Raw genomic sequence first — 15,190 nt, 5'->3', positions numbered from 1 at the left:
AACAGTTGAAAAACGGGTGGTAGTATTTAAAGGGTGGAAGCTCGGGGTGGGGGTGGATTGTATGTTTTGGATGGACTCTCAGCTTTATTATTTTTTTGGTGGAACCTGAACGCAACACCGATGACGTTGCAGTAGGAAGATAAACATGGCGTCGGGGCAGCAGTGGGTGTTGGTGGAAATGGTGCAAGCATTTTATGAGGCAAGTTTCTCCTTCCTACTACTATGTCTGGTAGAATGTGGCCTTTAGAGGTAGAATCCTCGTGTGTTTAGCTGCTCGCCGATGTTTTTAATGTTGTCTGAGGCTGTTTACGTTAAACTTGTGAGTCAGGAAGTGTTCGGGGCTCAAGGGAAGGCGGCTGCCTCTCACCGGCAGCCAATCGTCTGCTGAGTGCTCCTGCCATGTTCAGTTTATGGCTCCTGTTGTCTGAGCTGCTGCTGTGCTCTAAAACTCCAGTCTGTCTCTGTGATGAGGCTAACTAACAGGGAAACACTCGGCTTCGTCTCTTGCTAGCCACTAAAGTAGAAAATATCACTAAAACGGACGAGTACGAGTTTTGCCTTGAAGCCGAGCTGAGGGACATTCTGCCGACTCGGCGCCAGTGGCATATTGTAACTTTACCAAATTTAACTAAGTGTTTTTATTTTTTCCCTTACTGTATCTAATAACACACACGTTTTATTACTCAAAATATGCAATGGTCAATCTCAGGCCATTTTACTCTTTTTCCAGTGAGTTTCTCAACAAAAGACTGTTAAAAAGGAACAGGACTCCGTTTTTAGCCTAGCGTTAGCAAATATATAACATGAAGTTACATGACATCAGTGCTAATAGCACGACAACACATACCTAGCTAGCAATTTTTGGTTTTAAAACCGTTCTGAGAATGGTAAAATGCAATGTTTTAGTAATGTTTTTAGAGGCAAGTTGTCTTGTAGTTCCCCAACTTTCTTCTAACGATAGGGAACTTAACATAAAAGATTTTTAAAATCTTTCTTTTTTCTTTTTTGTTAACATACAAAAAGCATATATTACATTTTCATTAAAAAAAATCTCTTATCTCAGTTCTCAGTGACATGCTCTGATATTGCTTTGAAAATGTTCTTCCTTTGTCCACATGTAATATGGGAACGTTTTTATAAAAAGAACATTCTCTGATCGGTCACCTCTCAACATCATCAAAACATCCTCAGAATGTTGCAGTTATAACAATACGTTTAATCAGGTGAAATATTATTAGATAAATGATCAAATTTAATAATGATAAACATCCATAAAATGTTGTGTGAACATTAGATGAAAATGTTTTCTTTAAAACATTATTGCAACTTGTAGCTAACATTAGCCAATGTTGTAGGAATGTTCCCTCCTAGCTGGGTAGCACCTTCAGGTGGTTTATCAAAAGTATCTTTGAGCAAGATAGTCAAATAATAGTTGAGATAACAGGACTGTACATTGAGATAGACATTCTCAGTCATATTTACAAAATGATCAAAACTGCAGAGAATTAAGTGAGAGAAGCAACTTTTCAGGTCTCCTCATAGCGCCGCGGGAATGCCCATGATTCTACTTCCTGTGACTTGAGTATGAGGTGGAAATGTGTCAGGATCACAGGACTGAACCAAAACAGTGGGACACGACTTCAATGTGTATTTTATTAACATATTGTGATGAATTTCCAATGATGAGAATGCATTTTATGTCTAAATTGGAAACAGGGTCCGATACAAATATGTAAAGTAGGGGTGGGCAATACAGAGATATTACATCCTATTGAGATATGAGACTATATGTCGTCTTAGATATTGGATGTTGTCATATGTGATATGGAATAAATGGTGTTTTCTCCTGATTGCAAAGGTTGCATTACTGTAAAGTGATGTACATCTCTCAACTTAGTAGACAGTTATACTTGTTTCAATACTTGTCTTTACCACTTAGTCATTATATCTGCATTACTAATGATTATTAATCAAAATGTAATTGCATTAATATTTTTTCAAAGTACCAATTCCTACAATGCTGCCACATCAAAGAGGGAATTTGGTAAGAAAAATTGGTAATGTTTGATTCTATTTCCCAGTTCTAACATCATGAAATTAAATGTAAAGATGAATGAAATGTAAAAAAAAAAAAAAGTCGAATCATATATTGTGTATCAAGATAGAGCCTAGAGATATTGCAATATGATTTTCTGCCCATATTGCCTAGCCCTAGTGTAAAGCATAGATAATTATACAGAGTAGAAATAAGACTGAAAATAAGATATAAGCTTTAAAAAATCAAATACAAATATGCGCATTATGCTTCAATTTCACAAGTATGTAAGTATGTAAAATATTAGAATGTATAATATGCTTAAGATAGAAGAAGATAAAACATTTAAATAGAGATAAGGATAAGGACTCTATACAATGTTTGCTTCTATATGTTACATCTTGATACTTTTGTTCAGTGTTCTAGGCTCTCTCTCTTTCCTCTGTATCATTTAGTCATCTACTACTGTAATATAATTGTTTGATTTTCTTTAAACAAAAAAATAGCCATTAGCCACTTGGCCAGAAATGTCCCACAAGTTGTGAGAAGTTAGTAAAAGGTGGCAAAAATGATTTAAAAATGTGTTTTTACAAAGGATAGTGGATTAAAAAAAGAATAAATAGTAAAGAAGGAAAGAATTGTCCAAAAAATGATACTTAAAAATGTTATAATAACATATTTAAAATTAGGTTACAGAAGAAAAAAATGATGCATATACATTTTCAAATTTTCAGCACTTTTTTGGGTCATTTTTTTGTTTGCTTTGCTCATTTACAGCTTGTTTTCTTGTAAGGTATTTATTTCTTGCTTATTTTTTGAGTCATGTCTTTGTGTCCTGGGTTGCTCGTTGCCTTTTCTCCATGTTTTTGAAAGAAATCAAACCAACTTTCAAAGGTTAAAGGGTCTTTTGGGGGGAATTTTTTCCTCAGTTGCTGTGATGGGCCTAGGACAAAGGGATGTCATACGCTGTAAAGCCCTCTGAGGCTAATTGTGATTTGTGATACTGGGCTTTATATGTCAAATTGACTTGAGTTGACTAGCTAGTCATGTAAAGGTTTTACATGATGTATCTTCAAATTGTTATAAGCCCAAAGTGAAGGACACTGCTTGATCAAATAATGTATTATGCTGATTCTTTTATTGATGCATGTGATGTCCTTGGGACAGAAAAGGCACTGATTCAGCACATTTCCCCATGAATAGTTAAGTTCAGTGTGTAATGCAATTATTTAATGTTATGTCTGAATTGTTAGCTAACATTAGTAAATGATTATTCTCTATGTCCTGTAATAATATTGTCCAAAAAGACAACAGGGGCAAAAAGTCAAAGTGAATCTCCTAAGGTGGTTTGGTCAGCATGATACTTTATTAGACATAGGTTATCAGACAAAGATTGGATTTTATTTTTAGACATGGAGTTTCTTTTTTAGTTACATAGTCCACAACCATTCAGCAGTGTGACACCAAGATAATCCTCTGTCCCTGTTCTCCTCAGGCTCCTGCCTACCACTTGATTCTGGAGGGGATCCTCATCCTGTGGATCATCAGACTGCTGTTCTCTAAGACCTACAAGCTGCATGAGACCTACAAACTGACAGAGAAGGTAAACAAAGCGCAGAGAGAACAACAAATATATGTTTGTGTGTCTGCGTCACCAGACTTTCTGCCATGTGGCTCCTTGTTACAGGAAAAGGAGGACCTGATTGAGGAGTGGCAGCCAGAGCCTCTCGTCCCTCCTGTCTCCAAAGATCATCCTTCCCTCAATTATGATGTTGTCACAGGGTAAAACACACATAACCACCCCCCTGTTTCGCTCTCCCCCTCCCCTCCTCTCTCTCTGTCACTCGTCATCGATCATTCTACCCAAACCATGAATGTTTGGAAGTGGCTCATGAGAGTTGCGCAGATGTAGAGTTACGATCTAGCTCCGACCAGTGGTGACTTCTGTAACTCTTTTCCATTTAAGCCACAAATTCAATTCAGTTCAGTTCAGTTCAGTTCATTTCAGTTCAGTTCAGTACAGTTCAATTCAGTATTTGTCCCTGAGGACAGTTAGTGTTGCAGCAAGTGTCCAAACATAACAAAAATGCATAAAGCACAAACAATATGACACAGAAACATGCAGCAGTTGACATTATCTATATACAGTGTGATACAGTGTGATTCGCACCTGTGCACATTCAAGCTCAACAGGAGCAGATTAATAAGTGCCCACCATAACTCCAGAGTAACTCCATAAAAATAATGCAGTGGGTGTTAAATATGACATACACCCCCTGATAACATAAAGCATTTCCAGTGTAGTATACAGCACCTTCAACAGGTCATGACACACAATAAAGCAGTATCAGGACCTGTACAAGTTGGCACAAAGTTTGAAAGATAGACTGAATATGCAACAGATATAAGAAATAAGTAACTACTGTAACATTTCTCCTGGCCTCCATGCTGCTTTCTATTGTTTAACTGTTTTTCAGTGTGTTTGTGATGTTGAACATGACACATTAGAGAAAACAGAAAGGCATAGAGCTCTGCAGGGATGATGTTTCTCTGTAGGATGATGCAGAAGTTAGCACGCCCAGGTTTCATTGTCAGAAAAGCCTATTGGATTTTTCCATTAGACTTTATATTATTGCAGAGAATAAGCTCTGAGGCAGACAAACATTCATGATACTTACACGCTTTTAGTAAGATCATCTTCACAAATGAACACCGCTTTCAGGATTTTCGAAGCCTAAATGCAATTGGCAGAAGTAAAAGCTAACATCAGGCTAAAAATGCGCTACACTACAGTCACATGACTTCAAAGTCACAGCGGGGCTGTAAAGCTGAGTTGGGCATGGTTCGGCTTGATGATGTTCCGTAGTCTGATTTAGCAACTTGCCTCAGGAGTTTATTGCCTCTGCTTTGTTATGTTTGACAAAGCATGTTGTAAACAGTTTTTAAAGGTGCTATATAAATAAAAGTTGTTATTATTACTATTAGATATTTTATGTTGTAGAACCACATGGGAGTGTCTCTTCAGCTTATGATTACCACAGACCTTATATCAGACATCTAACCAAAAACACATTCCCTTTGAGACGAGGGAATCAAGAGTGCTAACATGCTAACATGCTAACTCATTTGTGGCTTCTGAAAGTCATTCTCTGTGCACTCCCTTCTCTTCTGGTAATGGCCTAATTTGAGAGAGTTTTTGCATATTTAAAAACTCTCCATATAAATGCAAATTTTGAAGGAAAAAGGATTGTTTGACATCAATAAAAGCAGACACGTTTCTCACTGAAGTGAATTACCCATTTAAGAAAGTTAAACGTGTCTGCTAGTTGAAGCTTATGTGCTGGTGAACCTGATGGAGAACAAGTGGCTGCTTGGGACTGAGGGACAGTGGACTGTAGATGGCTCACAGCACTGTGGTGGGAAATCAGAGGATGGATTTGGACTAAAAACACTGTTATGGTCCTCACAGAGTAGCTCGTACCTTTTTGGTGCTCTGAGCTATGTACACTGTTCCAATGTGTTACAGTGAGCTGTTTTCCCTTCCAGGCCTCCCAGCCACAAAATCATTATCAATGGAAAAGAGTGCATTAACTTTGCATCATTCAACTTCCTGGGTCTCCTGGACAATGAGCGGGTTAAGGTTGGTATTTATTGTTTAAGCCAGCACTACCTGCAGTCTTTCTGAAAATGTTTCCTTCACTCTGGCATGTTGCCAGTGAGCAGCAGTGTGTTTAAAACTTGGAGTCAATGATTTCTCTTCTCCTCATTACAGCAAAAAGCTTTGGCATCACTCAAGAAATACGGTGTGGGCACATGTGGTCCGAGGGGCTTCTATGGGACTTTTGGTGAGTGAAAACTTCTGTGCTTTTCATCTTTTGCCAACGTGTACAGAAAGCCAGAGGCTGTTAAGTATGTGTTCATGCAGTATGTCTGGATGTGATGGAAAGGGGTGGAGCCTGATAGAGCTGAAGTGGAACCAGCTGCTGGCAGCCACCAGCACTGACAGTGACCGAAAGGGCCTCAGCACCTTTTAGTCATGCAAACACATTCCAAAGCAGAATTTAAAAAATAATGAATATATAAATCCATCATGAGATTATCAGAGGGAAGCCTTCAGAAATCTGACCTGTAGTTCACATTCCAATCTCTATAAAACTTTCAGACAGAGCTTTTTTCATGTACACAGACTTCCAGTTAGGACTGTGTCCTTGGTTTCTATCAGCATATCCAAAACAACTTTTCAGCTCCACAATTACGTACACAGAGAAGATTTAGGGGCTGTTTACATGACAATGGTTCTTGCATGAAATGTTGAACTTTTTAAAATTTTATTTTGAAAACGCCACCCCTTCTGTCGGCGCGTAAACTGGTAATGCACGGATCCTTTGAGAACGGTGATGTCATACAGTGCTTCCCCTAGGTTTATTTGCTATTCTATACCAATGAAGAACGCGTCAATAATTCCCCAATTATTATCTACATGCTGTATTAATCTATAGCTTATTAGTTTAATCTACTTTCCTGTTCCTCTCCCCAGATGTTCACCTGGAGCTGGAGAGTCGCCTGGCCAAATTCATGAAAACAGAAGAGGCCATCATCTATTCCTACGGCTTTGCAACCATTGCCAGTGCCATCCCTGCCTACTCCAAGAGAGGGGACATCATCTTTGTGTAAGTTCTGTTTCTGTTAACAGGTACAGAACGATATTAAACCTGGATTCTGTGATTAGACTTACATAACACCCACACGATACATGTGTCTCTCTTTTTTTGTCTTTTGTATGGAGGGAGCTGACTGCTCACTGTAATGGTTGTGCATCTAGTTAGTTAGTTAGTAAGAACTTTATTTTGAATATACCAAATAAAATAGAAAGAAAAACAAAACCAGAATGAATACTTATGTTTGTTACTGAATCAGACATATTCAGTAACAAACAAGTATTTCATGTCCGAAGAGGAGTAGGAGGAAGTGAATACTTTTTAAATCCTACCCCCTTTCTTCAATTTTATATTAAAAAAAAGTACATTTTAAACATGGATATTTTCAATTTATGTCCCAATATTCACCATACACACCTCGATCTAGTCAAACAGGAATGAACAAAAACAAGGACAGATCAATTTGTATAGACAAACACACACACCCACACACCAGAACAAAGAAACACATCAGTAGAGAATACAGTCACACTATCAGAAGCTGCCTACCTGTCTTGTATCATATCTTATTCTCTGTTCTACCAGCTCATATCCCTTCAATATATTATTTTTAACGACATACTTAAATTCATTAAATGTTCTCCACATTTTCAGCTGTTCTATAATTTAACCCCTGTGACTGTAATGCAATGATAGTTTGCATTAGTGCTCACTTGAACACACAAATTCCTCTCAAATCATGTAAACTGTCTCTCATTTGAAATAACTTTTGGATATTATTATATAGTAGATGATCTTTAGCTCTGTATATGATTGTGTGTTCAGGGATGAAGCCGCCTGCTTTTCCATCCAGAAGGGTCTTCAGGCATCCCGCAGCTTCATCAAATATTTCAAACACAATGACATGGAGGATCTGGAGAGGCTGCTGAAGGAGCAGGAGCTGGAGGACCAGAAGGTGAGTGCAGCGTTGTTTACTCTGGGGAGAGAATCATTGTGCGTGGCTGTAACACTGTGCTTTGTGCTATCATCAGCTTAACCCAGAGAGTTTGAACTGCTAATAGTATTGTCATCATCCAGATGTTTAATGGAAGTCATATGTCTCACTGTTGTTCTTGTCAAAGTCTGCATACTAACATACTTTGTTTGTGTTGCAGAATCCTCGTAAGGCTCGAGTGACCCGGAAGTTCATAGTGGTGGAGGGGCTGTACATTAACACTGCAGACATATGTCCTCTTCCTGAACTGGTAAATAGAAAACAAATCAATCTCAAGGGCTGCTAATTATACTCTAAAATCAACTCAGCAGGCTTATTATCCCTCAGTAAGTGCAAGTGTTAAGATGTCTCTGCTCCGCTGCTCATTTACTGTGTCTGTGTGACCTCCAGGTGAAGCTGAAGTACAAGTACAAGGTGCGGATCTTTCTGGAGGAGAGCATGTCTTTTGGCGTGTTGGGAGAACACGGCCGAGGAGTCACAGAACACTTTGGGGTCAATGTGAGTACACTCAACTGTAAAGGGACAATTCACCCGAAAATCCAAAAAACATATTTTCCCTCCCCCTCCTTTGCTGCTATTTGTCAATCAAAATTGTTTTGTTGCTAAGTGTAAGAGATATTAGCTGTAGAGATGTCTGCCTTCGTTCCACCATATTGGAACTAGATGGCACTCAGCTTGTGGTGATCAAAGTGCCACAAAATACATTTGAAAAACTCAACAGCAATGTCTCTTTCCATGAATCATGACCTGGTAACTCAAGATAATCCACAGAGCTTGCTGTGAACAGTTTAATTTAGGAACAGTTTTCTTTCCACCGAACAACACCTGCCAACTGTGTGACTGCACAGAAGGAAGTGTGCATCTAATGCTTGCTCACTATCATGATCACGAGCCTCTCATCCATGAATAGATGCACACCTCCACCTGCCTGCCTTCCTCTGGTGTGCGTCAGCATGTGTGTGCACATAAAATTAGTGAATTGATTGCCTCTGTTAATGATTTATTCTAAGAGAGGATTATTAGTTACTAAGGAGTTTTTCCTTAGTTGATGTGAGGGTCAAAGAACAGATGGATGTCATCTGCTGTAAGGTCCGCTGAGGCAATTTGTGATTTGTGATAATGGGCTTTATAAATAAAACTTAAATTGAAACTAGACTTAAATTGACTTATAGACACACACTTTGTGTATGTGGTTGTCATGTGTAATAATAACGTTTGGTACCATTTCCTCATGCAGATAGATGACATTGATCTGATCAGTGCCAACATGGAGAACGCTGTGGCTTCCATTGGAGGCTTCTGCTGTGGACGCTCCTTCGTCATCGACCACCAGGTAAATACATCAAGATATCACTAGGCGGGTTTCCATTAACCCTCAAATTGCCCATTTATTGCAAAAAGTTTCTACGTTCACATGCAGAGGCATTTCAGGCGATTTGAAAAAGCCACAATTGGCAAAACTGCAATTGAAATACTTTTTCACACTTTTTTGCCACATGGTATTCTAAAAAACATGAATAAAAAACTACAAGAGGTGTTATTGCATCACATAACTCTTCAAAAGTTGAGCAGATCATCCGGAAGTTTTGAATCCACAATTCCTCTATGAAATTGTGGACTATCACCACCGAGAAAAACCTCATACGTGGATGCTCCCATCCATGTATAAGGGGCTTATTTTTCCATTATGGCTCTATAACACGCCTACGTGACCTTGGATTGAAAATAATGACGGCTAGTGTGGTGGCTGCAGTAGAAATAAAGCTGCTAATGTTTTGAACATCCATCACCATGATTTTTGGAATGTTATCAGAGGAGAAGTCACAGAACATCACTCAGTGGAAACACAGTCATATTGCTCAGGTTTTGTGCAAATCTGTAATGGAAACCCTCCTTGAGAGACCAAAGATAACCATAACAAAGGTGAACTTTATTTACAAATTATGTGAATTTTTAAAGTAATTGGTGGTAACAGGTCTTATTGAGGGGCTTCATAGCAAAGGGGATTTGAATACATATGCACACACTACTTTTTAGTTTGTTTTTTAAATAGTCTTGTTGTTGGTGGGGGTTTTTTCATTTCATTTTACCAAGTTTGTCTATTTTGTGTAGGTCCATTACGAATATGAGGAAGTGTCACTTCCTCATATTTTCCTTGGATGGCATCTTGATTTTTGTTTTTTGCTTTTTATAAGGTCCAGCAGTAAACTGTTCTTATTGAGGGAGTGGAGTATCCCAAACCACATTTAATGAGGTGTCAACAGTTTCCAGCAGACACTTGTAAAGCCATAGCTACACAGGAATGTCTTCAAAACAGCAGTGTTAGCATCCTGGTTCACAGCAACTGTCCACTGAGACTCTCTGTGAAACTGGACCCATGAAAAGCTGATAAAGACGAGTCCCCATTGACTGGAACTCATGCTTCTACTAAATATTAACTTTACATGGGTGAAATGAACCCTTTGGGACTGTTTGTTGTATTTTACATGCTGTTCACTCTTCATTTTGTGATATTTTAGACTGGAATTTCCACTGTAGAAACTAAATTGTTACATTCAGACTGTTAAGGTCAAAAAATGCTCCATTGAAACCCATTCAAACTGCAATATTTGATCATGACAACAGTTCTTGTCATCAAAGCATAAAAACATATTATTTCTGGGTGTCATTCTGGGGTTTTGCCTTGGAATCTAAAACGTCTATCTAAAAACGTTGTGGCATCGTGACAAAAACCTGGCATTTAAAGGGTAAAAATCCTGCCAATCAATAAATATTTGATATTTATGATTAGGACTGATGTTGGTTAAAGAAAATAACTCAATGAAAGTATAAAATCATAGTTATGTTGAATATGTTTTAAAGCTTGCTTTTAAAAAGTGTATTTTGTGCACAGAGCGATATGAGAGTTTGTAATATATGCAGGCCCTGGGGGTTAAATGCAGTCTGTTATTTTGAATTTTCTACTTTTGATTTAGTTCCATTTGGTTTTTACTTTGCTCTTATGATACTCATCCAGATGATGCCCACTGTTGTTGAGTCCAAAGTGCAATGAGTCTGTTGTTGTGTTCTGCAGCGTCTGTCGGGTCAGGGCTACTGTTTCTCTGCCTCGCTGCCTCCCATGCTGGCTGCTGCTGCCATCGAGGCCCTCAACATCATGGAGGAGGATCCAGGTACTGGCACTGTGTGGAGCTGCTGTATTTACCTCAGCTGCAGAATGGTCTTTATTTTAGACAAGCTGTTATTAGAGAGAGGGCTGTGCCCACCCATCCGTTTCCCTTCATCTATGTTGCAGATATTTTCACTGTCCTGAGGGAAAAGTGCAGACGTGTTTACAAGGCTTTACATGGGTAAGTTCACCTGCACAAGTGGGTTTATTTTTTATGACTATGTCACTGTGGGCTGAGTAAAACCTCTATGCCTGCGTGGTTTCATTTTAACTGTTGCAACAAACAACAACAAACAAGAGATTCTTTTTTTTTTTTTACAACAAAAAAGGACGCTGAGAAAAGTGGCTCAACTGTCCTGAGGTGCAAAATATGTGGAGAGAAAAATGGAAATTCATACAAGCAGCCACAACACCTGATTTCTCAGCACTGCAGGAAACTGTGTGAAATTTAATGTCTTGGAAAAGCTGGTGCAAAATCTGCAAAATGCATTCGTTTAATTCATTTTAATTAAAATGACAACTAATTAAAAGATCCTGTATAAAGTTCAATTAGAGCAGCACTCTGTCCTGCACATCAGCACAAGACAAAAGACCAGCAACCGGTTAAAGTGATTTTCCCTTTGTTCCCCTCAGCGGCCTCCCACTCATTGATCCTGTCTGTTAAGAACTCAGCAGCTCCTCTGAACTGAAGAAGACACTAATTATTAAATAGGCCAGATAATTATTTGTATCTGGAGCTTATTTGAGCTGATAAAAGTTAGAAAATTCCTCTCTGCAGGGTTGAAGACACTATTCTAGTTCCAAAAGTACTTTCTCCTCAATCAGCAGTCTGAGTTCAGCTGCAGAGAACTGCATTTATCCATCATACTGATACAAAGTCTCTGCTTTGATCAAAAATTCATTTGTGTCTAAGAAGAAGTGAACAGGAGAAAGGAGTGAAGCTTATTGCTGGCAGGAGAAAATGAGAGCAGCTGGCAGCAGCCTGAGGATCAGGGTGAACACGGTCCAGACCAGCAGAGGGGGTCAGCAGGGATAAGGAGACACTGCAGTTTATAATGATCTTCAGAGGTTGAGTCTTGCTTTCCAACATATGTCACTGTTATGTCATCCCGTGCTTTTTGTTTTCTCTGATGTGTGAAAGAACTCCAGGTCTGAAGCTGGTCGGCGTGCAGTGTGCCCCGGCTCTCCACTTACAGCTGGACAAGAGTTCAGGCTCCAGAGATGCTGACATGCAGCTGCTCCGCGCCATCGTAGATTATGTAAGTCCTCTCTGCTCCAGCTGATTGCATCAAACCCACATACAGATATGGTATTTAAAGCCTCTGGGAACCCAAATTACCAAATAACTTTCTTAATATGAAATTCAGGGTCTTACCTGCATCATAAATAACATCAAACAGGATCAGACATTAGCCTCAATCCAAATGTGAAATATTGCCATTTTAGTTTTCTCACAGTTTCCCGAAGCTGGGTTGATTTGGCGTGGTTATTCCTGATCCATGTTATGTAATATGGATAAAGCCAATCAAAAATTCAAAGTCAGCTGTCAGTTGATACTAATTTAATATGCCAAACTGAAATCCCTTAACGCTACTTTCATCACTGTATAAGTAACGTTATCAGACATAGCTAACATAACATTGTATGTGCAGCACACAGTGTTTGTGTGTGTTAGCTGGCTTTTACCAATGTTAAACAGATCCACACTAGATAGTATGTGGACAATGTAAAGGATTTAAATACTAAGAATAAATAATAATATGACAGCGTTAGCTAACCACTGAGTGACACTCGTATGAGAAACTGTTGAGGAACAGAAAAAAATCCAGTTAAAACTCTTCTGGTTGTGACCTGGCTCCTCAAATCAATTTCAGCTCTTCACATTCTTATGCCAGTAATGTTACAAATGAAGACGCAAACAACAGGAGAATTATTGACGTGTTCTGTTAATCAGAACTATTTTTTACTCTTTAACATTTTTTAACCCTAATTCAAAGTTCTCCCACAACTTTAGACCAAATGTTGCATATGATTTCGTGTTAAAATAGAATCTTTGTCGATTACATGTACACACAATGACACATACAGCTGTTAAGTGTCTCACAGTAGTTTCCATGTTTCCTCTGTCAGTGTTTGGAGAGACGTGTGGCTCTTACCCTGGCTCGCTACCTGGAAAAAGAGGAGCGCTTCCTCCCCTCCCCCAGGTAAGAGACTCTACTGTGTGGATGATACTGTGAATCAAAATGTTTAAATGTTTAACATCTGGCCTGTTAATGCAATGGAAAAATGTACAATTAGCATTCACACTCAGGTCAAATGACTCTGCAGTAGACATGTGTATTTATCCCCTCCAGCTCCGATAGGCAATGATGGGAATATAACACCCAGATGAGCACGCTTTTTTCAGCTCCTTAATGATGCGCGGCCACTAATTACCCTCCGTCTCCAACTTAGCAGCACTCAAACACTGACCCAAATTAGTCTGCACCGAGTTTGAAACAGAGACTGAATAAGTACAAGATATAGAGAGAGAAAAAACAAGAAATTAAGTAACCACTGTTAAGTTTTCACAGACCTCTGTCCATGCTGTTGACTACCTGTTCTCTGGTCTGTCTGTGACACTGAACTTCACACACCAAAGCTGCCTCGGGGTATAAAATGGAAAGGGAGAGTGGATAGAGAGGATATCTGTGTGGGAAAAGATGGTGGTCATATTCCAGTAAAAGAATAAATGTGAAAAGGACTTAAACTCCTGTAAGAGCTTCATGATTTTGTGTTAATGCAGAACATGTAAATGTCAGTGAGGTTTTTGACTATGTAAATGAGAGTCACAATGTTAAAATGGATCAATTTGTATTCGTGTCATTAGCCTCGGCTTTGCTTTCGTGTGTGACTGCTCCTCCTGTGTGTCCTCAGTATCAGAGTGGTGGTCACCGTCGAACAGACGGAGGAGGACATCCAGAAGGCTGTGTCCTGTATCCAGGAGGCAGCTGCAGCCATCCTCAAATGACCCTGAGCTGTTTGTCAGAGCTGAGACTGGGCCGACATCTCTGGAGCTTTGAGTCCACTCAGTGGACATGGTAGGACATCACTGTGAGGGGGACACTGATCCACAGACTGTGAGTCTGGCACACTGAGCGTGTGAAGAGGACTTTACTGATAAATTCATCTTATATGTTGTTGCTTTGTGTTTGTTCATCTCTAAATTTTTTGCCTTTGTTCTCATTCATCACGTGTCATCATCATCATGCTACATGTACCACATGTTTTATTTTGAATGTAAGAGTGGACTTTGAGCAGGACTGACTGCAGCTGACTTCCTGCTGTGAATGATATCGGTGTCAAGTCACTAAGACAGAGAGTAGCTGCAATGAGAACAGACGTGATCTCCACAGACCAAATGACTTGTTGTTTTGGTGTACTGACCAAAGAGGAGCCGCGGCGCTCACGCTTTTATTTAATACTTGCACACATGAACTTTACATGAGGCTTGTGATTTTATTTGTCACTGGCTCTTTTAGCTCAAATACACTGAGTTTTACACCTGCATATTTTGTTCTTTTTTTAAAGTCAACATTATTTCTGTTTTGTTAGAGCTTATTGCGTTCTGATCATTTTAATGAAATGTAAATATATCTGATTTAAAATGACTCATGGTGTGTGTGTGTCTTTTTTGTAAAATAACCATGCATCTGCTTCGGATTAAGACATTATTTTCTTCCAAGTATTTTTATTGAGCCAAAGAGGAAGTAACATATTTCGTTATATCAGTGCTCATTTCAGATTACATAGAAGAATTTGAAATATTGTGATCACAGATTATGGAAAAAGAAAATAGAAAAAAGGAAAAATAGAACTAGGTCTGACTTAACCTATTCTATTCCCCTGCCCCTTACTCTTGTCTCACTTATTAACCCTATGAAACCTGGCGTGACATCATTTTTCTTGTGCTAATTTCAGATGCCTTTCATAAGTAGTTAACCCTTTAGAACCTGAGCAAATTGGTATGTTTTATTTTGTTTTTGTTTTCAAAAACAGAAAAAAAAATAATGAGCGACTTGATATAATGCACGAATTGCAAGAAATAATAGCACCTTTCATACAAGAAATGCAGCCTAACGTGGTTTGCAAGAAAGAAATGTCACGCAATGACAATGAAATGTCAAGTGCCTAAGATCAAAAGATATAGAAGTCGAAGTCAAAAAGACATAATAAAACCTGCATCTAAAAATTTATTTAAAAAATGTATAAAATAAGATCAGAATAGAATACATAGAATGCATCTTCAAATAAACCCACTTGATAATACAAGTAAAAATAAGACAAAATAAGGATAA

The 15,190-nt window shown here is 38.7% G+C and overlaps 1 protein-coding gene across 1 annotated transcript; it reads left to right on the top strand.

Moving 5' to 3' along the window:
* The first annotated feature begins 115 nt into the window (after positions 1-115).
* sptlc1 (serine palmitoyltransferase, long chain base subunit 1) lies at positions 116-14,467 on the top strand. Its single transcript, XM_042509800.1, has 15 exons — positions 116-199; positions 3,531-3,638; positions 3,723-3,817; positions 5,582-5,675; positions 5,808-5,880; positions 6,573-6,705; positions 7,519-7,648; positions 7,848-7,937; positions 8,078-8,185; positions 8,925-9,020; positions 10,761-10,857; positions 10,980-11,034; positions 11,995-12,112; positions 12,984-13,057; positions 13,770-14,467. Exons 1-15 carry the CDS (start codon positions 146-148, stop codon positions 13,861-13,863), a joined length of 1,419 nt encoding a protein of 472 aa, XP_042365734.1. The 5' UTR covers positions 116-145; the 3' UTR covers positions 13,864-14,467.
* Positions 14,468-15,190: the final 723 nt, after the last annotated feature.

The sequence above is a fragment of the Plectropomus leopardus genome, chromosome 20 (assembly GCF_008729295.1).
Source record: "Plectropomus leopardus isolate mb chromosome 20, YSFRI_Pleo_2.0, whole genome shotgun sequence".
Lineage (NCBI taxonomy): Eukaryota > Metazoa > Chordata > Actinopteri > Perciformes > Serranidae > Plectropomus > Plectropomus leopardus.
This window is presented reverse-complemented; position numbering and strand designations above follow the sequence as displayed.